Source organism: Diprion similis, chromosome 1 (assembly GCF_021155765.1).
Source record: "Diprion similis isolate iyDipSimi1 chromosome 1, iyDipSimi1.1, whole genome shotgun sequence".
Classification (NCBI taxonomy): Eukaryota; Metazoa; Arthropoda; class Insecta; order Hymenoptera; family Diprionidae; genus Diprion; species Diprion similis.
Window position 1 is genome coordinate 17,138,601 of NC_060105.1, and position 23,479 is coordinate 17,162,079.

The following is a 23,479-nucleotide window of genomic DNA, read 5'->3' on the forward strand; positions in this document are numbered from 1 at the left end:
GAGTGTAAAAAGCGAGTAAGCGTGGATGCTTCTCTTTGAGACAAATATTAGCATCGTCAATAGAGCCTTTTACGTAAATACGTCAAAAAGTCAAACCCTAATTGGGTATAACTGGCATAGAATGCTCTACAGAGGATGCTGATATTTTTATTTAATATTAGGATCAACATTTAGTGATTTCACACAGGAACAAGTTATTTTGCTAACAATAGGTCTTGCGACGAAATTTATACTGCAACTGTAGTAAAAACGTGTGCATTTCAAATGGCAAACTTCACAGGCCTTGCACAAAGGGTTTAGGTTTGAGATAAAGATCTGTGCTTTGAAGGAGATTTTTATTCATTTATTTCGAACCAATCTGGAGGGTGGCCAAGTCAAAATTCGAAAAAGTCCTAAATCACAGCCACCCTAATGTATACGACGTAATTGACAAAATGTTGATTTTTATAACTATTATAGCTAGCCGAATGTAGATGATATAATTGCTCTTTATAACTACACAAATAAAAGTTGATAACACAATTGCCAGAGATGCTAAAAATATTATAGTTTTTAATAGTATAACGCTATTGTTGAAATACTGTATAAAGGCTTCGTGATGAGTAGTTACATTCAGACTGTAGTAGAACCCCAACGTTCACTGAAAATCTCACGAATGTAGTGATTATTCAACGTTAACCAGTCTTCTCGAAACAACGTCGGGTCATGATTTTTAAAGGTCTCAATCATTCATCGTCTGCATACAATGAGTACTTCTAATTTATCTGGAAAAGGCAGACGAAAATCAGTACTGCTGCGAAGAAGTTCAAAGATGCAGTAGCAGCGGAACTCTCATGATAATGTTCCTCGGTAGTTCCTTCGATCTCCGTTGTAGTAGCTTCTAATTCGGCCAGCTTTGCGACGAGCCAAGTTCTGACCTCCGCCTCATAAGCCGTATTCCATGCGATGTTCGACTCAGCATTTGCGATAGCTGTCGCGGCTGCCGTACCAAGGATAGCGGATTGAGCTGTGATGAACGCGTTCAGCTGCAATACGATACATTTAATAGTAAAAGAAAGTCACAGAGCTTATCAATTATAAAAAAACGGTCAATGAATATTTTTGCAACTATCTAACGGTGGTTACCTTGTCCAGCTGAGTCTGGGTCGTCATTCGATAAGCGGTACCTGTGAGGAATGTCTGAACTGTCGAGTTACTGCCAAAGCTAAAAAAAAAAACATGTCATTAATAAAGTTGTCATTTCGTTTTTACTCATTTAGTGAACAGACCTCCCACGTGAAGTACAGAAATTTGAAATAATGACTGACTCACTATGAGACAATGTTGTTCACGTTAGCAACGAGAAAGTCGAAAGCTCGATCCACATTGTATGGACTTCCTTGATAAACGTAAATGAAAGCCGACGAGGAAGTTGAAGTAGTTAATCCAGTCGTGGAATTGATAATCGCACTCATCCAGTTATTAATGATACTTTCGTCTTCAGAACACCCAAGACCAGCCAATAGTGCAGTTTTCTCGGTAGAAGATTCGGTGGTCAGATATCTGCTTAGAGCTCTATTCCATGTTGTGGAATTTGCACCACGTAGCCCCGCGCAAATTGTGTTGGTTAACAAATTTGGGGCGATTCTGAAACAATAATGTAGATGTTGAAGGAGTTTTCAACTTCATTGATAACTTGGTTCTACGTGGTTCGCAGCTTACGGATTGACCGTTGAATTATCAAGCCAGCTGATGAGTTTCTCTTCAGCATTAGACCTGCAGCTTTGGAGGCCGAAATTGCAGGCATAGCTTATGACATTGACTCTGTTTAAAGTTGTCATGTGTTCATCATCGGAAGACTCCTCGATACCAATTGTTTCGAAAACTTTGCTAGTCAGGAAGGCAAAGTAGGTCTAAAAATAAAATATTTGTTCAAAGTAAACTGGCAGTGATGATTACTCAGGTTTCAGTAACACGCTGCAAGAGCCTGACAAACGGTAGCGGCATATTACCCTGAACGATTCGTATTCGTCTGTATTCGCGAATACTCGGTGAAGGTAGGAGAGGCCAGTAAATGCGGCGTACCACGGGACATAGTCAACCTCATGTTGTAAATAAAGAGTGACATCCAGCACAACTGAATAAGAAAGTAGGTTTGCTCTAGCCAAATTGAGAGCGTCATCTATGAGCGCAGCTCGATTGAGGACATGGATGGCCAAGTAGTTATCGCTGTTCAAGTAATCCGCGATCATTCCCCAATTCGTGTCATCGTAGTTGACGCGGTAGTAGCCTGATTGGAGTTGAAAACAAAATGATAAAGAATAAGAAAGATGGGTTGTACATTTTGGTCCGTGAGAAACAAAATTGTATGCACATTGCACCTGTCTGTTGTTTGTTGAAGATGACCCATCCGCTCGCATTAAAACTGCTGATTATTATGCTTTCGTCCTGGCTACGAATCCAGTCTGCGGCAACAGTCGAGCTGAAATCAGGACTTGATTGGACTGCCCAGTTTATGGGAATCCACCATTTGTAATCGTGTGTATCGCTCGAATCAGCATCTCCAAGCAAGAAACGCGCTTGAGTGATTTCTGTTGTCCCTGTGGTGTAGTTTCTAGTCACCGTTACGACTGGATACCCCATCTGCTCCACCCAAGTTTCCATGATATCAGCAACATAGACCAGCGTTGGAAGTATATATGCCTCACTCTCAGCCTCGTGTAGAGACTCGAAGAGATCATCCGAGGTGGCTGCGCTGTACGCCCTATGAAACAAAACATACTCTAATCTTCTTCTCCAAGGTTCTTTGTTTTAACAATTTTGACACCAGACTTACATCTTATTCAAATACTTGGTAAGTCCAGCTTTGAAGACTTCCTCCGTCAAAAAGTGCGACATCATACGAATCACGCAGGCAGCTACAAGATAGTTTTAGAAAGAAATAAGCGATAGGCTTATTGAAGGAATTACAAAGTGATTGACTACTGATTGGTGCTATAACCTTTTCTGTATGATACATTGTCAAAAATGGCGCTGATTTCACTCGGACTTGCCACATCTTGGTTCATCGGATGAGAGGTTGCTGAGGCATCGCTAACAAACGCAGTGGCTTGCTGAGCTATGACTACGAATTGCTCCATCAAGCGCCAGTTATCTTCCGCCTAATGTGATGAACGAAGTCGTGTTAGAACAGAGTCTATAGATGTTAAATCATAAATAGATGCGTAGTAGTCGCTAGTGCCGAAGGATGGGTACATACTGCGTCCGTCGTATAGTACTGGAAATAAGTTGCGAAACCTTCATTCAGCCAAAGGTACTTCCACCAGGCAGGACTCACGAGATTTCCAAACCATTGATGAGCAAACTCATGGGAAATCACCGTCGCTATACTTCGTTTTGTGGAGAGTGTACTGACGTTTTCTTCATACAGAAACATGCTCTCCCTGAAATCATGGAACTGTTTGGTAGAAATCTACTTAGGGTCTTCTTCAGATAGAATCTATCGCAGAACTTGCACAATTCATCTAACCTATACGTGACGAGACCCCAGTTTTCCATGGCACCGGCTGAGAAATCGGGTATTGAAATCTGGTCCATTTTTGGTAGCATGTAAGAGATGTTTGTGTAATTTTCGAGCTCCGCCAATTCTATACGTCCTATATCGAAAACGTATTGTGCCTGATCAATAGCGGTGGGCTTAGTCCAAACGTTGTATGCTTCGTCGTCACTTTTTATCGCAATGAAGTCCGAGACTACGAAAGCAATCAAATAAGTGGACATTATAGGAGTAGTTTCGAAAACAGTCCAGATTTTTCCATCGGTTGCGTCCTCGTACGTCTGATTGATAGGCATATTGGAAAGTGCATGGAGCTCAGGTTCGTGCTTGATTGAGATAGCAAATGTTGCCTTCAACGCTGGCTCATCGTAACATGGAAAAGCACGGCGAGCGCTTGTAGGCTCGAATTGTGTAGTGGCAAGCCACCTGCAAAGGGTATAAAATCGGTGGATAAGTTTCGGGGTCTATGGTAAAGGATGAAGTAAAATATTTGTGATTAGGTACAAAAGTGGTAATATTATACGTCGCTGTATACGATTTCCAGTTGAATGATTAAATTTGGTGTTGAAAGGTTCAAAACTTAGGTTATCGAATTTCAATAATTCAGTGCAACAGTGTATCCTACTCAAAATAAGCTACTCTGAAAATAAGATGACCAAATTGCTGTCTCGAATGTTTTAGATATATTGAATATGTCACTGATAAATTGAATCACAATGACGTAGATCTTCACATCTGACATTCCTGTATTAAATATTATTATTACTCCGCTAAGAATTGATTCCAATCGACGGATGAATCGAATCTATGACCAAAGAGTGACGAAATGATTTCGAATATTCCCTGAAGCAAAAAAGCTTTCACGAATATAGGTAACTATAAAAATCAACGAAAACGTAAAATGGTATTCTTATCGTAAATGAATAACTGAGTTAAGCACTTACACTGTATCACCCGATGCATTGGTGTATGAACTTCTGTAAAACCCATACATATCATCATCCAGTACACCGACGTATGTAAAACTGAGTGTGTAGTTTCCGATCGGGAGCGGACTTGCAACACCAATAATTAAAAATTGTTCAGTCGTGTCGTAAGTGTGACTAGTAACATTGATAGATGTGCCATTTTCATTTACGAGCGTTGTAAGACCTTCGTTGTAGGTTAACGCATTTGAGTGCAGAGTGATACTCGACGTCGCCTGCAAGACTTCGAGGTCTATGACAGCTTTACCATCAAAAGTGAAATTATTCACGACTATATACGGGGTTAGTTCGATAGTATAGCTCAAAGGAACAGTGTTGTTTGGAAGACGGTAATCGCCGTCCACGCGACTTCCAGCTTTGAATTGCCCCAATTCCGCACGGGGAATAGGACTAGAAAAGACGATGGCCACCAGCAGGACCAGTTGCAGAACGACCTTCGTCAGGGTCATTCTGTTTTTTCTGTGAAGAGAATCTCCATTATTGGTTTTGAAAAATTTTCAGAAATATTTCAACAGCAGGTGATAAAGAGTTAGATATTTGAACTAGATGGACAACCTAAACAAATTATGATTATCTACATTTCTGACCTAAAATACAATCACTTAAAGATATTTGAGAGAAATTTGAAATGTTGATAAATAAGAGGTAAAAAAAAATAGAGACATTCAATTGTTCATTACTCTCCTTTTCGATTAAAGGTAAAAACTACGTTAAGGGTGAAGCGATAAATCATTCAACTGCGTAGCACTGAGATGAAAAAGATAGAATTGGTCAACCCTACGTCATGGTAAGAGCACTCACTGATGATGGTTTCACAGATGGTAGAACAAGTCCAGATATCGAATCCAGTTCATTGCTTTTATATGGCGCACGTGTCATCCACTCACCACAGAAAAATTAGGCGCTCTCAATCTTATCTGTTATCAAACACAACCTGTCGAAGCACCCTCCAAAGCGATCAGTGCCTTTTGAGTGGGTTGTAATCGTCCGTATGCATAGCTCATTGTCAGTAAAACTTCTTAGATGTCCTTGCACAATGTGATGTATGTGTATGTCTGCTTTATCTTTTATGGCTTGTCAAATTTTTTTTGTGCCTACTTCAAATTGTCTGACCGTATCGTATCAGTCTCTGACAGGATTAAGCGAGCTGAACTTCTAAGCCACTATAATTTCCTCTTCGAAAACGCATCCGTCATCCTCGGATTGTTCTAATTTCTGTAACGAGTACTTGAACTTCGTTTTATTATTTCTGATAGTGAGTGAAATAATTTGGTAACTGACGAACTTTCCCCCAGACCTTTTGTGATGGGGTTAAGTAACTGGCACACGTAGGTATTCATCTCTTAATTACAATCATGCTTATCACAGCTAAAATCAAGTTTTTTCATCAGTAGGAGTCAACGGTCTCTGACGCAAATCGTCACCTATATACGGAAGAATGTTAAGTCATTGCCTGAGAACGAACACAATATTGATTCTGCGTTAATCGGACTCATTGTCACTTGAAAAATACACATGTTTATAAATTTCTGACACATGTAGCAGATATTATCTGAGGGTTTTATCGCTATTGGATAATTAATCGAGCATTGATGTAGACGACTTAATTTCTGTCTATCGTATCAGCGTCATGTAAGAATGTTCACAGATTAGTGTTACTTATGAGTGTGATTTGTACTAATGAGTGTTATTTGTTGTTATAACTTCATAACCGGAATTCATTGGTCCAGTAATAGCTTACGGTATTGACGCACAAACACCTGATATAAGTCTCTTGTTCCGACGATAGTAAATGAAACTGATCTGCGGTGCATTTTGACAGGCACTTTCAGTTTTCAGAGGCTAGTCGGTATCACATTTTGTTCTTACTGTGCTGCAATACGCTTCCACCATTAATATTGGACTTTCGGGTCAATCTTATAAATTTAGATGAAATGATGGGATATTTGTGGTTAAATTTTTTGAATTACTTATTTATTCCTCGAAAATTATAGTAATAATTTGACGCTTCGCAACCTAAGTAAAATTTACACCTCGTATTCCATATATCTAACATCAATTTTCTCCTGTGCATTGTAAACTTTATAGTATAAAACTTCCACTATACTTAAGTTGCACTTAAGATGCATTGTCAACCTGCAAAGTTGAGAATCGCATACGTAAAACAGAGAATAATCGGTCCAAAGGTGGTTGGCAGATTTCCGGCAGAACTTGATTCTTCTTCGAGCCACTGAGTTATGTCACCTTCGTAGGTGTCGAGCCAGCCGATATTTTCTTTCGCGATTTCTATTGCACGTTGGGCCGAGGATGAAGCATCTCCTAGCTGATCACCGTACTCAGAAATGAGCGTTTCGAGCTGTAAGAACCAAATTTTCTTGAGAGTGAAATTAGAGTATTCAAAATACTAGTAGTGTAAATAAAAGGAAAAACATCATACATTGGCTAACTGGGTCTCCGACACTAAGTAAGTGGCAAGATTTTGCAGCAAATTTCCGACCACGTTCAATCCTCCGTAGCTGAAACACGTGACAGTGTAGGGATGAACTTTTGGAACCAAAAGTGGGCCAGAAATTGAGATTTGCTGTGAATGATACTCACTGAAGAGATGCGTCCGCAATGTTGTCAAACAAAAATTCAAGTGCAACGTCTACATTGGCTGGATTTTCCGAGTAAACTGAAGTAAAAGCAGCAAGTCTATGTTGAGAACGGAGTCCAGAGTTTTCAGTAATGGAGAATGTCAGGTATCTACGAAATATTTTTGCGACGTTATTTTCCAAAAAAATCATACTCTTAGGCAGTTATGGTGGTTGGTCTATGAAGACAATTAAGCATTCACTAACTATTCGAGAACTTATCCATGTTTTTTTACATACGTTTCATTATCAACTATATCTGGTTCTCACCTGAGCAAAATATCCTCATCCAAGCTGCAGCCCAAACCTGAAAGAATTAAGGCCTGCTCTCCAGCTACATCCGTCGCTAAATACCTCTCCCACATGAAATTCCAGACATTGGTATCAGCAATTCGTAGCCCTTCACAGTACGCCCACGCTCTGAGGTCAACTGCAATGCTAAGAAGAAATATTATCGAAATTTGAACCGGTGGTCCAGAAGCTTGATTAGTAGGTACCAGTCACGTTGAAATTCTTACGGGGTATTGCCTCCGCTAGTGTAATAGTCTTGCACAAGTTGTTGAGCCTGGCTATTGCAGCCAGGACAGCCCATTCGGCAAGCCCAGGAGTGCGAATTTGCCCTGAGAAAACTTGTTACATGTTCGTCGGCGTCCTGCACCGTGTAACCGAGACTGTTATGGACAGGAGATACTCGAGAGAATATATAACTCTGAAGGTAAAACAGAAAACATATTATATACACAATCTGCATGCAGACAATGTTGTTTTAGAAAAAACAGGCCGGAGAAACAGTTTTTTTGCACTTCTTTTCATCGCCATCAAAATGGAAGAGTCCGTCGGTCTGTTCAAAAAACTTCCGCGATCATATTGAAAACCGCCGAATGAAACATCTGAAACTGGTAGGCCTTAGCAGCCATATTAAAATGTTTTAAAAGGAAAATTGGAAATAAAAAAATTCTAACAAACAAAAAATTTACGAATTTAAAAGACAAAAATTATGTCAACTCCCCCCGACCTTAGAGTCTTTTCCCACACTCTTACAGCTGCCTTATACCATGCATTATTTTCTTATGACCACCTCACTACTTCGGTTTCCATACCGCATCAGTAGAATGCTCCCTCTACTACTAAACTAAAACCAGCCAATCCCTTGCAACTTTCCCTCCATGTATGCACTCTTAAGTCATCTTTCATTCGGACAACATCTAATTTCACGTATCTTTCCTTTTTCTTCCTACACATTTTCTCATTGCACTCTCCATATCTTTGACAATAAATCAATTATACACTCAAACATTCAACTTCTCAATACAAGTTCCTCTCATTCCCTTTTATCTTTCGTACGTGCGCGTAGTCAAAGGTTTACGAAACTGAAATAGGCTGTAATAACATCACGGTTGGGTGAGGACACGGTGATCGATAGCCGTTCGTTGTGATCTGAATCACCTACCGCGTAACAAATATAAATTGGGAAAAACACAATCGTTTATTTGGCAAAAGCAATAAGGAGGAAAAAGTATATATTTGTCGGTAAAACATTGAAAATCGATTTATTCTCAGTAGAACGAGAAGTTCAAATTGCACGGGAGCTAGAAATTTTTCATGCTTATCATTTCGTTGTAAAATTCTGTAAGTTTAAAATTTTTCCATTGGCTGCTCCTGCGATAATCGCGGGAGTTTTTCGGACAGACCAACAGTCCGATATTTCCTAAAAATCTCGACCGAAACCAATACTTTTCTTTCATCACGAAAAGCGATGAAAAGTAAAATGACTTGTCCCATTTTTGCGTCGAAGTGTCCATTGTGGGAGGAGGCCAAAAAATCAATGTTCCAATCGATTTAAACATAAAGCAAGTGATATAAATTTACACTTCACTTTCAATTCACTTACCTGGAAATTTGCGTAGACATTAGAGTGAGCTAGCATTCTGTTTAGGTGCGCGAACGCCTTAAATGCTGCGGTCCAAGGGACATGGTCCGTTTCCTGCCTAAGGTAACGAGTGATCGGTAGAGCGATATTGTAGCTGAGATATCCGGCACGTGCGAGATTGAAAGCATCATCAATAAGTTGCGCGCGGTTTACAGGGTGTATATTCGTGAAGTTTGAACTTTGAAGGTACTCGTTGATCAGGTTCCAGTTTTGTTCATCGTAGTTGACTCGGTAAAAGCCTGAAATCGATATCCAGACATGAAGTTTTTTTACGTAAAGTTCTGTATGCATCCCGTCTTCTGATAAACACTTTTTGAAAAGGTGATTGTGTAAAATCAGATGTGTGTTTCGTAAGTTTCTAGTTTTAAACAGTTGACAACGATTAGCGCTTTATCGGTAAAGAAGTTCGAGCATTCAAAATGATTGTGTGATTTGGAAGCTTAGGTTTATACTTTAAAGATTCGTTATAGGAGCTACTGTAAATAATTTTTAGACTGCCGAATGAATGTTATCGTGTTTCAAGGTTCAGCAAGCGATACAGAATTCATCTCGGCTTACTTAACGACCGTTGAAGTTCAATATCTTAATAGGCTTCAACCGCATTTGCAACACTTTCGTTAAAGGGTTCATGGTACATGGTGATATTGAATGAGTTACCTGTTTGTTGCGAATTCAAAATGACCCAATCGCTGGACTGACTGCTGCTCATGAAAACACTTTCATCTTGTGCTCGAATCCATGCGGTAGCCATAGTGTTAGTGAAGCTCGGGGACGACTGCGAAGCAATGTTGAGGGGTACCCACCACCTGTATTCTGTTGAGTCGTTCGAAGAACCACGCCCCTTCAGTAGAAATCGTTCCTTAACACAAAAACAGACGTTAGAACTATTTGACGACGTATAAAGCTCATTTTATGAAAGCTATCCGAGATCATATATAAACGTACACGTAGACTGTTAATGCTTTTTACGAGGACTCTGTAATGTTTGACGCAATCGGTCAAGTTCCATATGTTACAGTACCTGATTTAATAAGTTACGTCTTAAAAACAGCTGCTTCATTATTGTTGGTTGAACATAAAAAAGTTACAAACGTAAAGCTTATAATGTATCAAGCGTAACCATACAAGATGAAATATGCAGCACTTGTAACTAATGACATTCTACTATATGTCAAACGGTACCAGCCAGTGTACATGGTTGTTGTGATACCTGGGAGATAATTTGAGTTCCGGTGGTATAGTTTCTGGTGACGGTGATGACAGGATAGCCTTTTTGATTTGTCCAGGTATCCATGACCGTCTTAATGTCAACGTGTCCAGTAAGAATGCTATCATTTGAGTTGTCATTGGCCTCCTTCAAAGCATCCCACAGTTTTTCCGGAGTACCAGTACCGTACGAACTGAAATCCCGGTCATCAGATTTATACGTAATTTATACTTCCGGGAGCTGTTAATGAGTAGAAAAACTCTCACAAGTGGTACTTACTTATTTGCTTGGTAGGTTTGTAAGCCTTTTTGGAATACAGGCTCTCCCAAAAAGTTTAATAACATTCGAATTATGGAACCACCTGTGCAACAAATTCTCGTATTATAGGAGTAAAGTACTCGACTTTCTGGATTAGCCACAAAACGTTGTTCAGTCATCCAACATCAACGGTTTAAAAAACTTAATTTCATTACTGCAAGTTAGAGAGTCTAAAGAGTATAAGGGTTATCCCAACTATGGTTACCCAACAATTTTACAATTAGTCCCTGAACTTTTCAGGTAATTTTTTGATAATGCGGGTATATAGAAAAATGTTATGACCTTTGTGATAACTTATTACGTCAAACACTGATTTCACTTCATCTGGACTGTAGACGTCTTCATTGATTGGGCGACTGTCATCCGAGCTATCAGCAAGCATCGCGGCATGGTATATATCCACGGTGAATTGTTCCATCAATCTCCAGCTGGGGTTAACTTGGGCAGCTGTGTAGTACTCGAAAAACGTGGCAAATCCTTCACTCAACCAAACATAACTCCACCATTCCGGAGTAACTAGATTACCGAACCATTGATGAGCGAACTCATGGGCCCCGACGGTTTCGATGTTCTGTTTGTCACGCGTGGTGGATACACCATCCTGCCATAACAGCCAGGGTTCGCTAAAAGAAAACCACTGTTCACTTAGCACTATATTCTTTACTACAAAGTACAGACGAGCTTTATTAGCAATACTGTTACTATCCACTTTCCAGATGAGAAAATGTTTTGAACCTGTATGTGATAAGACCCCAATTTTCCATAGCAGTTGTAGCGCTAGTAGGTAGTGCAACCTGATCCATTTTCGAAAATGATTCGTTGTAGTTTATTCCAGTGAATGTGCTCAGGTTATCTAAGAGCGTTACGCCAGCTAGCGAGTAGCTTGCAGTGCTCACAGCTTCTGGGCGAGACCAGATCCTGAAGGAGCCACCAGTGTTGGCAACATATTCAAAGTCAGAAACCATGAACGCGACGAGATAGGTAGACATAGGAGGCGTTGTGTAGAACTTGGTCCACACTCGATTTCCGATAGTCGAGCTAAAATCATTGTATTGCATGAAAAAATATCCTGATTGTTTTCCAAACCTCTTCGACTATGTTGAAAGAATTCGTACTTGGGCTCAGAGACGTATTCGTCCAGTGCATTAGAGATGGCTACCTGATCAGGCCAGTGGGCAATGCTGATGGTGAATCGGGCTTTGAAGGCTGGCTCGTCAAAGCACGGGAACGCTTGTCGAGCATAAATAGGTGCGAAGAATGAACTCACATACCACCTACAGTGAACAAAATGTGGGGTTAACAGATAACTTTTCTGTGGATATATCTTCGTACGACGAAGAGCGTTTCTCTGGGTGTGATGTGAGGGTTTCCTCTTTTGCATCTTGCCTCTTGGAATTATCCCTTACAGAACTTTGTCACAATATCTCTCAAAAGTCATCAAATGAGTTATTTTATACGTAGCCACCAATTTTCATGATCACGCTTGTTTACTTACTTTATATCTCCGGAGCTGGTGTTGTAATAACTTTTATAGAAGCCAACTGAATCATTCCTTAACTGACCAATGTACTCTAAATGTAGTGAGTAATTGCCTAGAGCGAGAGCTGTTGCGAATGTAACCGTGTAAAACTGCAGATCTTCATTATAAGCCGTAGTGCTGATGGCAGGAACAATAACATCAGACGTTACCGCCACGCTACTAATTTCAAGCTCTTTTGCGTGGAGAATGATAGTCGAAGTTTCATCGACGACTGTCACTTCGATTTCCACCTTGCCATCAAAATAATTTTCATCCCGTTGATCAATCAACCACATGTTGTAGTGAATGGGAATAACGTTGTTTGGAAGCCTGTAGTCCTCATTGTTCTCAACTCTAGTCTCGTGTGTTTTTTGGTTATCTTTCGGCGACGGGTCATAAGCCAAGGTTACGGAAGTTGTAATGACAGCAAAAATTAGCGTCAAATACTTCATCTGCGTAAAAGTTCATTGCATAATTTGATAAACCCACTTATGTAACGATATTATGTGTTAGTATAAGAAGCTAGATTACCATGTTTTTCAAATTATTCCGGCACTCAATTTGTAATTGCTGGTTTAATAATATTCACTAGTGAATCAGCGTGGTCAAAAGCCTTTCTTTATCAAGGTCGATGCTCATTTGCTTAAAGTGTATATGTTTTGTTGAAAGTTACAGTGTACCATAATACAATTTTTCACTTTTTTTCGTACTTTCTCGGTAAACTTACCATTATTTCTGTCGAAGCCCCTGAGATGTACGAAGTTGGCTACGACTGTGCACTCTGATGCCAGAGTAGGACGGCACTTAGTTAATCTGGGATGCTAAGCGTTATCGGTCGATTAATCAAGTATTGTCAGCACGCAAATCCCAGTCTAGTTGCATTTCTGGAGGTCTCATATGATCTATATTCTACGCGACCGAAGATTTAACCAGCTTTAAAAATTCACTCATAAATTAGTCAGCCCATTTATGGTCTCGTTACTAAGAGAGGTATTCAGTACATAATGCAAATTGCTATAGACTTATGTAGTATTTTTTGGTCCTAATTAACATGTGGTTCTGTTTAACCTTCAGCTCGGAAATTTTATCAACTAATTGCCATTAACTAATCGGATGATTCGTCAATTTTAATCTTGCATCTGATAATTTGGATAAAATGCGAACGCCAAATGAAATCTGTAAGTATGTTTGGTCTGTACTGAAGAAATATACGTGCTTCATTAAAAAATTGAATTGGAAAGTGTACTTGTATTACTGCTGGATATCTGTCTGTAGTATAAGAATGGTTTTGAAAGCAATTTCGATTGCAATTTTGTTCGACAGATATCTGATAAGAATCTCGAAAACTTAGAAGTTAATGCGGAAAATAGTTTCTTGCAAGGAAGATTTGGACTGCAGATAAGTGGGTTACGCCAGCGTCCTGGGAATAACAGGTTTTATTACACAATGCTTTATGTATTTCATGTACAAATGTATTTTTATGAAAAAATCAATGCAACACTGGATCAAACCTATACATCAGGGGTTGAGTATAAAAATTCGAAGGTACTTACAAAAATCGCATTTTGAAAAAAAAACAACGATTTTCAAAAACCGTGTAAAATTTTCAGTTTTAATTAAGTTTTTTTTAACATTGATTCGAAATTCTGTTCATCCGTTTCCATATGATGTAAAATATGCTTTTAACACGTAAAATGCTGTTCAATAGATGTTTGGAATTTTGAGAATACGATGATCTTACAGTTTTTCAGATCACCCGGTCAATTATGACGATTTAAAGACTAACTGTCGTGAAAAATTCCCACCGTGAGTATAGGATTTTAGAAGATAATATCAATATTTTTGAGGAATCATTAATGGTTGGGAATTTAAAAATGGTCAAAGAGATCTAACAATAATTTCTCTCCTGATCGAAATGCTCATTGCAATTAGTTTACCATTGGAAATGTTTTATATGTATCCTATAACACCTATAGATATAGTAATGAGAAGAATGCCGAAGCTGACGCGTCCGGATCCACTGTCCTGGACCTCATCAGTGTCCTCAATGGCTGCTACCTCCTCAGCCAGCCACTCTACAATGTCAGCCTCGTAGTTTCCTAGCCAGGAGATATTTTCCTCAGCAACTTCGATGGCTTGTTGAGCCGATGTAAGTGCAACTCCGAGAACATCTTGTTTGTCCTCAACGAAATCCCTGAGCTACAAAACAGTTTTGGGTACCCAGTATTAATCAGGATTACTAAAAATTCATCGTCCGATGGATCGCCAATTCACATAATTTCTCATACCTTTTGAAGTTGAGCAGAACTGACCACCCGTGAAGCTAGGCCCTGCAGCATGCTGCCAATACGATTCATTCCACCGTAACTGCACGACAGTTTGACATGTAAGTTTAGTGCGTGTAAGATTTGTGAACAATATTTGTATATATTGGAAGTGGAGTTGGATAAGCTTCCTTCCAAAGGTATACTTACAACTCGGATATTTCCTCGTAATTGTTGACGAGGAAATTAAAAGCTACATCCACGTTGCTTGGGCTGGCGGTGTAGACCGATGTGAAAACGCTAGACGTATCCTGGGAGCGAATTGAAGAATTCGTTGATATTGACAATGCTAGATAACTGCAAAGAAGATAGTTGCCGTATTAACAAGTACCTGTACCGTCACACTGGAATGACAAACGGATTATGTAATTACTTATTTAAAATATCTGCATCCTGGCTGCATCCTAAACTTGATAGGATCAGAGTTTGTTCTCCAGAGAAGTCCGTAGCCAAGTACCTTTCCCACAGGAAGTTCCACACAGAAACGTTGGCGTTTCGCAGGCCCTCGCAGTAAACCCAAGCCTTCAAATTGGCGGAAATCCTGCGGAAAAGAGACAGTTCAAATGTAAGAGCTGCCGGTTAAAATCACGTAACTTTTGAATACGGTGATTATGTGGAATGACAATATCAAATACTAACGTTGACTCCTTTGGATCTGAGCTACTGTAATACTCCAGCAGTAGTTCTTCTGCTTTCTCCAGACAGGTCGTGGAGCCCATCCGGCAAGCCCAAGAATTAACACTCAGCCTGTGTAATTTGGCGATATGTTCGTCAGAGCTCAGTTCCTCATGACCAAGGGATTCGTGGATCGGAGTAACGCGTGACAACACGTACGTCTATGGTATGGATGAAAAAAAAAAATTAATGGAGGTGAAAATTGAAGACAAAAAACAAAAGCTACGATTTACTAAAATTCGCTACAAAACGTGCTAGACTAAAAACTGTACCGAACACGGTATCTTGTAGTCGACTTTTGAACCCATAGTGAAGGCAAATCACAGCGGTTAAAAAGACATGGAGTTATCTCAAGTAGTGTCAAGCATTTATATTGGAAACAATGCATTTTCCATAATTTGTTGATCTCACCTTGAAATCTTCGTAGCCTGTTGAGTTCGCCAGCATAGTGTTTAAGTAAGTAAAAGCAGTGAAAGCAGCTGACCATGGGGCATATGAGGTCTCTCGAGTCAAGTAACGGGTTACAGGTAGAGCGACGCTGTATTTGAGATACCCAGCACGTGCCAAGTTTAACGAGTCGTCAATGAGCTGCGCACGGTTTAATACATTGATAATTGTGTAGGCAGATGTCTGGAGATACGAGGAAATCATGCCCCAGTTAGTATCATCGTAGTTGACACGGTAGAAACCTGTACAAGATTTTGATTCTTAAGGAAGTACATGTTTTAACGGTTAATCGTTTAAATATTCATCTCTTCTTCGCGGAACACTGGCTACGCAAATTGTTCAGTCAAGATGGAGTTGCTAACTTGAGATAATAAGATATCAGATCAAGTTCTTTGAACATTCTCGTAAACATTGGTTCTTTTGTTTGATTTTTTAGATCCTCTAACGAAATCGTGGTCACTTTTATCATACTGTATAGTGCTGTTTCTTACCTGTTTGCTGCACATTGTAGATGACCCATTGCGTAGGCGAGAAACCACTAATCACCACGCTATCATCTTGTGCACGAATCCAGTCGGATGGTGCTGTCGTACTAAAGGCAATATTAGATTGCGAAGCAAAGCTGATCGGAATCCACCATTTGTACTCTGTTGTGTCATTCGATGAGCCACGACCTTTCAGCAGGAAACGTTCCTGGAAATAAATCATCCGATTTTAAATTCTGTGTATTTCGTTGTAATTCTGATACTGTGCTTTGATTCTTGGAAAGCTACTGTTCATAACTGGCTTCGGCGATTTCTTCGATAGCTTCGTTGACGATTATAGCTTACTTGCGATATTTCTTGGGTAGCCGTTGTGTAGTTTCTTGTCACAGTAACCAGAGGATATCCTTTTTGGTTCACCCAGGTATCCATTACAGTCTTTATGTCAACGTGCGTATGCAGAATTGGACTCAGCATATTGGTGTTTGCAGTTGTAAGCGCCTCCCAGAGATCATCAGGTGTTGCCGCGCCATATGCCCTACAACGATAAATTGTAGGATAATTTAAGATTCAAATATCTTTTCGAAGTTCCAATACGTTTCTTTAGGGAGTTACAAGTGAAACTCACATGTTTTGCAGATAGAGTTGTAAACCTGCCTGGAAAACAGGCCCCCCAAGGAAATGCTGCATCATACGGATGACAGAACCAGCTTGGTAAGAAACATATGAAAAGCAATTTGTTTATAACCATGAAGACGGTAACTCCATATGAATCCGTTGGAATGAAGTTTAAACTATGAAAATCGTGAAATGGATTACCTCAAGTAGTTTATACTTATTAGCATGAGCATTTTGATATAACATAATATCTTCCGTGAATTATTTTGCAATAAAAACATTACTTTCTGTAGAATATTTTCTCTGATATGTACGTCATGGGTATTTGAGCAAATGACATAAGCGTGAAATTCGTTATCAATTTACTGCCTCGCTTGTGTTAATGCTGACTGGATAACTGTAAATGATAGATTAATGATGGATCGATCAAGCATACCTTTCGAATAGGAGATAGTATCAAAAATTGCGTTAATCTCGCTCGGGCTGTAAACGTCTTCATTGATGGGATGAGACGTCTCTAAACTATCGGCGAGGAGAGCAGGGTGATAGTAATCTACTGTGAATTGTTCTGCTAGACGCCAAGTCGTTTCAACAGTTGCTGTCGAATAGTACTCGAAATACGTTGCAAATCCTTCGTTGAGCCAAAGATATTTCCACCATAGTGGACTCACCAGGTTACCGAACCACTGATGAGCGAACTCGTGTGCTATCACCGTCGCGATGTTTTGCTTATTTCGTGCGGTCGCCACACCATCTTTGTACAACAGAAGCCGCTCTCTAAAATTACATTTAATTACAATCGTTGCTAATTGTTGCTCTTCGAAGAGTTGATCATTCAATTCTCAAAAGCCCGTCAGAATAAACTGGTTTTACAGTTAAATATTTAAATTTTCAGCAAAAGCATTGCAGTTTTTGCAGCCACCCATTTAAGGCAATGATATATTACATAAATAATCGATTTAGGGAATTCGCATCACCATTCGAGCTAGCTTAATAACGTCAACATGCCTTATAAGACTTGGTTTACCTGCGAGTGTCAAATGATCGACACCTCGAGGTAATAATTGTGACTGGCAAATTTGAGAGAAAATATTTAATACTTGAAGAATAGAATTTACTTATTGATGATTCATTGCTGGCAGTAAATTAATCCGCTCATATGTGGTGATATATGTGGAGGGTTTAAGCATTTCTTTCTGTCTTCACATTACGCTGATAAGAATAAAGAATCACCACTTGTTACACGACTGACCTGTAAGTAACAAGGCCCCAATTCTCCATGGCACCCGCGGAAAAGTCTGGTATCGCAATTTGGTCCATCTTTGAGAATGACAGGTTGTAGTTGATTCCGGTAAAATCATTCATATCATCCAATATCTCCTGACCAACTGTGACAGCATAGGTCGTAGTATTCAGAGCGTCTGGGCGAGCCCAAACCCTGAACGACTCGTCACTATTCGATTGGTATTCGAAGTCAGATACTACGAAGGCGACGAGGTACGTGGACATTAATGGCGTGGTTTCGAAATATGTCCACACTCGATTTTCTATAGTGGAACTGAAAATTGGAAGTACATTTTTCGTCTCATTAAAAATCAATCTTCTCATGGAGACGTTGGAGACTGTAGAAGCATATGGTTTATGGTTCAAAGCAGTCGACAAACTTTGGAGAAAACCAGTGCATGAGGGTGTTTAGACCTGCATTTTGAGAGAGAGTTAGCACCTGACTTGAGGCACAACAAATGCGAGAGACGGGTCTGCTTCAAAGGCCGCAGGTGAAGGTAGATATTCATCAAAAAACGAACAGCAAAAGACTAAAGACGATTTTAAGTCGAAAGACAATCGGATGATTTGAACCAAGATTAAAAGACGATAGCAGAATTTCAATGATTTATGTTACTGTTTGTTCAATTAAGTATAGATGTTTTTAGAGTTAGCGGCAACCTTGAACGCCTATCTGCAAGGATCCTAATTACTACAGAGAGTATTAATTGTTTATACTTACTCAGCTGTTGAAGTAGACGCAGCTGCTGCGTTTGAAATAGCAGTTTGGTTGGGCCAGTGAGCGATGCTAATCGTGAAGCGTGCTTTCAAGGCCGGTTCGTCAAAGCACGGAAATGCCTGGCGGGCATAAACCGGCTCAAATTGAGTAGTTGCCAGCCATCTGAAAAAAATTCGAGGATATCAGCTGTCCCAGGGGCGTAAATAAAGGATGTCCTTCTATGTTCTCATAAGTTTCCGAATTATCTCCACATTTTGTTGCAGGTCTCTGTATCTTCTTTCTATACCTAGTTTTTATATACTCTGCATATATCCACACAAAATGACCCAGGACTATCATCCCATAGGCTACCAATATATTCCTGGTAAAAATCTGCCACTGAAATATTTTTATTTCTCATAGGAATCTTGTCATTTGCGAATTACAGTCCTTTGAAATTGGCCAATCGGTAGCATCTGATTGGTCAGAACAGGGCTGGTGGATCGTCGTTTGACAGACATTCGATTGGCAACTGTCCTGAACCATAAGATGCTAACGGATTGGTCAATTTAAAACGGTTGTGATTCGCAAACGACAAGTTTTGAATTAAAAGTAAAAAACGTGTTAATCACAGATTTTCACAAGAAATAAATTAGTAGCGTATAGGGTGATTGTCCTGGGTCACTCTGTATATAAATAAGACTTAGACCGCACAGTGTGAAGCACATTAATTCTAATGAACTCAGCGATTGCGCAGGTGTTTCTTCTTAAAATCTGATATTAAGTTAGACGAAGCTAAACAAATAAACCAAACTCCAACTGAATTGGTAAACCTGTTGTCAAGTTATTGTTAGTCAAACAAATATAAATTTCTGCAAATAACTTATAAATAGCCTAGCCAAATTCGTACAAAAACTAATTTGTTTTAATTTCGGAAGGATCATATCAATTGCGATCAAAGTCATCAAATTCATTTATCCGTTCTTGAGATATTGTCAGATAAAATACTCAAATACGTACAGGCATCCATCTGAAATTCTTAGGAATTCTTTAACCCTCAAAACGTTGAATGGGCATAGCCGAGTAAGCATGACTCACTATTTTCTATCGGTATGTGACTCACCCACACCAAATTCTAGCATTCTAACTCCATTTTGCTCAAAGTTATTACAAAAACCGTGATTTCCAGTTTTTCCTCAATAATTGCGCGATTTATATTCAGAAAATTTGGAAAAAATCTCAGATACAGCAGATGTATGTGCACATATCAAGGATTTTTTCAGATTTTTTGATAGCAACTTTGACCTTATGAAAATGATTGAACATTTAGATCACTGGTTCTTTTTTTCACAGTATGAACATCTGTTTATATTTGATTTTCCGTAATTTTTTCAGAATTTTACAAATGGTGTGTCGTTGTTAAGAAACTTAAAAACTGACATTTTTCACTATTTTATGGGCACAACCTCAAGATAGGAGCATAGGCGGATGGGCCGTTAAAAAGTCCCCTCGCACAAAACGATTCGCGGGCTACATTAGGTTCCGAAGCAAATGAATCGCATATTTTTGCATGTATTTTCAATCACCTGCTTTTTTGAGAATTTTTTTTTAAGCCATAGCTCAATCATTAATAATGGAAAAATGTATCAAATTTTTTCCTTTTGTTGATTTGTCAATTCTTTTATCTGGATCACTATTTACTGTAGTTCAAATTACAATAAAAATATAACGTATTACTTACATACTTTAATCAATCAATCCGCAGAAAGTGCCAACTTATACTTTTTAATCGCCATCGCTACACCCATTTATACTAACTACTACATTGTGGTAAAACATTGGTTTTGGGAGTCACGGACCTCGAATCTGTACTCGAAATTCGAAGATTCAAAATGGCGGATCCAATATGGCGGAGAAAAATGGCATTTGCATGAGCGTCACAGCGTGACTTAAAGTGTTAACACTTGATTTGCCACCATACGGTGACTAGATCATTTAGTCGCTCACCTTAGTTCCCCAGAACTCGTAGTGTAGTAGCTGCGATAGAAGCCTTCCATGCTAGTTGATAAAATCCCGACGTACTTGATGTAGATAGAATAGTTTCCTGGTTCGAGACTCGTTGCGAAGTTCAGTGTATAGAAATGCAGATCTGCATTAAAGGTTTTGTTGCTGATCGCATATGTCCCATTGTCAGATGTTACCGTCACAGTATCATTATCTATGTCAATACTGTTTGCGTGAAGGACAAGTGAGGAGGTTTGCTCCACAATCGTTACACTTATCGTAGCTTCGCCGTCGAACGTGAAATTTCCCTCTTCAAGGTAGGGTATAAGCTTAATGTCATATTCAAGCGGGACCGTGTTGTTTGGCAGTCGGTAGTCTTCATCGTTATCAACTCGCGATGTACTCGAGCGTCGCGTCACAGCTTCCGACGTTACAGCAGAAACCGCCACTAGTAGCAAGCCGACGAAGAGGTGCCATGAATACTCCATCTGTATTTGATTGTCAGTAAATTATGGGATTTTCAAGAGCTCACCATCGCTATAATTTTGTACTTATTGAACATCTGTGATATAAAGTCACCGATTCTCTTCTACTTAGTCATTATCAATGTCGCTCTTTTGATAGTTTGCTTCTTATGATTATTACATCGTAAATTTATAAAAATATTTGTTGAAGTGTCAAAATATTATTTGTAATGCGTAAAAATCTTTTCTCGCAAGAGAAGTAAGATGAGTAGTTATTAGGAGGAGCTCCTTGTTTGTCATTGTTTTTGATATGGCATTCAATTCATATAGCACAAATTATAATCAAACGATGATTTTTTTAGTTACGACAATTAAACAATCGTTTTTCACTCTTCACAAAGCGATTTCACTGTGTAGATCTGATTTCGGAATCTCAACAGAATCTATGGGATTGCGGTGCTGAATCTTTTCTTCGACATTATTAAAAGATTTTGTTTTCTCTGCACTATAAAATCAACTAATCTTTTGGCTGTATGAAAAAAATGTTCAAAATTTCTAGCGTATCTTCCGTTAGCGGTGTTGTAGTTGGATTACTTGCTTTGTAGAAATAGATATTTATTCTTTCAGCAGGATAAATTTTAAGAAATTAACATGAATTCAGCTATTTCTATCAGCAGCTTAGAGCTTAAAAAGGTTACAGAAAATGAATGACGGTTATGAAAATGTATAAAAAATATTAGCGACGTAAACGGATCAGCTGAACTAACATTATGCATACAATTAACTGACAATTACAGCTGCATAAGAAGATACAATTGTGTCTCTTTGTTTCAAAACATCCTGCTTATCTAACCAAAATATTCTCACTGCAAATATGCAATTATAATGTTAGAGCATGGACAACGAGTGAAATAAGTTACCAACACGATGAATCGTTTAACGATTGGCAATTGGAATAAAATGTCCCAAAATTTGAGGGTTTTTTTCTATCAAGTGCTTCCGTAGCACTAATTGTAGTAACTGGATGATTGAGATTTTGAAAGAGATTGAATTCCGTAACATCAACGTTGCAATGATTTTTTCGGAAAAGTCGTCATTTTACAATTTTAGGAGATTGTTTGAAATTTAGTACACCCTAATACAGTATTAACGTCATACTTATATTTTGCATTCATTGTCAGCTCTTTCACAGTTAATTTCACTTTGCAAAATAGTGATTTTTATGTAGTCAATATTACGAATTCTAATCTCGTATTCTCAGCGAAATTGCATACTCGAGAAAATTTGAGAAAACGATCGATACTATGATTTCATTGGAAACTAATTGCACGCAAGTATTCAAGTTCATACGTCTCCTCGAGTGCAGTCGACATTTGATCTTCAAGAGTATACAACCGCCGCTTATCATACCACGAAGTGCAATTTAGAATTTCTACCACGTCCCACAGAAGAAGTATGAAAATGGTGAACTTTGCGAACTGCGATGTGCGATGGTATTCGCAAAATTTCGGTAGAGCATCTAAAACCGAATATCTTAACCAAATATAAGCTCTTGATATTGACATTTAGAGGTGCTGATTTTATTTTGTCCATTCTCCATTTAAATGACAGGTAAAAGAAATCGGAAAATTGTTGAATTTTTTTTCTCACAAACGGCTTGAGTTATAAACTATGTAAATATAGATTCTTATAGAAAATTTTAAGCTCTAAAAAGTACTGAGATAAAATTTTTCTTACTCTAACCAATTGAGAGATATTTGCCTATAAACATTGAATCATCTTGTTACCGAAAAAAAAAATCAAAAATTTTACGATTTATTTTACGTGTTATTTAAATGGATAATGGAAAAGGTAAAAGCACTTCTAAATATCAATACTCAGAGCTAATATTTGGACAAGATATTCTATTTGAGATAAAAATGTTTCTCTTGCACACCCTAATGTTTACTGGTTAATATAAATTACGAATTGGAACAAAAAAACCATAATCATGTAGGACGTTTTGCAAAAAAGTGCCTCGAACGTATAAATAATAGTACTTACAGATTTCAAGTTACGAGAACGATAAAAAAATAATTCTGACATCAATTCCACTTCAACGACGTAATTCGCAGAACTGACCAAGAGCTCACTCGCGGTTCGAAGACGAGCAAACGCGAGACTTCAAAGATATGAATCGAATGAATGGTAGTTTATTGATAGCAACTGAATATTGAAGACGTAATGAAAGGAATCGCTGGTGCAAGAATTAGAAAAATAAAATGCTCATTCATGTCTGCAACGTTATTCAGCCGTATACTGATTGCATTCCCACTTACGACTTGTTTATCACGTGTGTTTTCACTAGCCTCCACTG

At 38.8% G+C, this 23,479-nt stretch overlaps 2 protein-coding genes across 2 annotated transcripts; both read right to left on the reverse strand.

The window, feature by feature from the left end:
* Positions 1 to 547: 547 nt before the first annotated feature.
* On the reverse strand, positions 548 to 5,399 carry LOC124409741 (aminopeptidase N-like). Its single transcript, XM_046887543.1, has 12 exons — positions 5,323 to 5,399; positions 4,480 to 4,980; positions 3,509 to 3,961; positions 3,239 to 3,422; positions 2,981 to 3,140; positions 2,816 to 2,897; positions 2,361 to 2,743; positions 1,992 to 2,269; positions 1,702 to 1,892; positions 1,312 to 1,626; positions 1,126 to 1,204; positions 548 to 1,025 (listed from the first exon to the last, which is right to left on the reverse strand). Exons 2-12 carry the CDS (start codon positions 4,968 to 4,970, stop codon positions 756 to 758), a joined length of 2,886 nt encoding a protein of 961 aa, XP_046743499.1. The 5' UTR covers positions 4,971 to 4,980; positions 5,323 to 5,399; the 3' UTR covers positions 548 to 755.
* A 1,151-nt stretch (positions 5,400 to 6,550) lies between these two features.
* Positions 6,551 to 23,323, reverse strand: LOC124409747. The gene is made up of 28 exons (XM_046887556.1): positions 23,167 to 23,323; positions 20,663 to 21,147; positions 18,680 to 18,838; positions 17,927 to 18,232; positions 17,111 to 17,451; positions 16,685 to 16,766; positions 16,405 to 16,594; positions 16,066 to 16,267; positions 15,539 to 15,816; positions 15,092 to 15,288; positions 14,826 to 14,993; positions 14,603 to 14,749; positions 14,417 to 14,495; positions 14,082 to 14,327; positions 12,105 to 12,580; positions 11,725 to 11,883; positions 11,345 to 11,647; positions 10,892 to 11,232; positions 10,571 to 10,652; positions 10,295 to 10,484; positions 9,742 to 9,943; positions 9,046 to 9,323; positions 7,673 to 7,863; positions 7,425 to 7,592; positions 7,120 to 7,266; positions 6,959 to 7,037; positions 6,642 to 6,877; positions 6,551 to 6,588 (listed from the first exon to the last, which is right to left on the reverse strand). The coding sequence occupies exons 1-27, from the start codon at positions 23,206 to 23,208 to the stop codon at positions 6,653 to 6,655; spliced, it is 5,763 nt and encodes a 1,920-aa protein (XP_046743512.1). The 5' UTR covers positions 23,209 to 23,323; the 3' UTR covers positions 6,551 to 6,588; positions 6,642 to 6,652.
* Positions 23,324 to 23,479: the final 156 nt, after the last annotated feature.

Coding starts and splice junctions, on each gene's coding strand:
- LOC124409747 (XM_046887556.1), bottom strand. CDS start 23,208: ATGTCAGAATTATTTTTTTATCGTTCTCGTAACTTGAAATCT. Junction 15,289..15,538: donor CAGGCTACGAAGATTTCAAG/GTGAGATCAACA, acceptor TCCATACCATAG/ACGTACGTGTTGTCACGCGT. Junction 14,328..14,416: donor GTTCTGCTCAACTTCAAAAG/GTATGAGAAATT, acceptor ACTGTTTTGTAG/CTCAGGGATTTCGTTGAGGA.
- LOC124409741 (XM_046887543.1), bottom strand. CDS start 4,970: ATGACCCTGACGAAGGTCGTTCTGCAACTGGTCCTGCTGGTGGCCATC. Junction 3,423..3,508: donor TGGGGTCTCGTCACGTATAG/GTTAGATGAATT, acceptor CCATGATTTCAG/GGAGAGCATGTTTCTGTATG. Junction 1,205..1,311: donor GTGAACAACATTGTCTCATA/GTGAGTCAGTCA, acceptor TTTTTTTTTTAG/CTTTGGCAGTAACTCGACAG.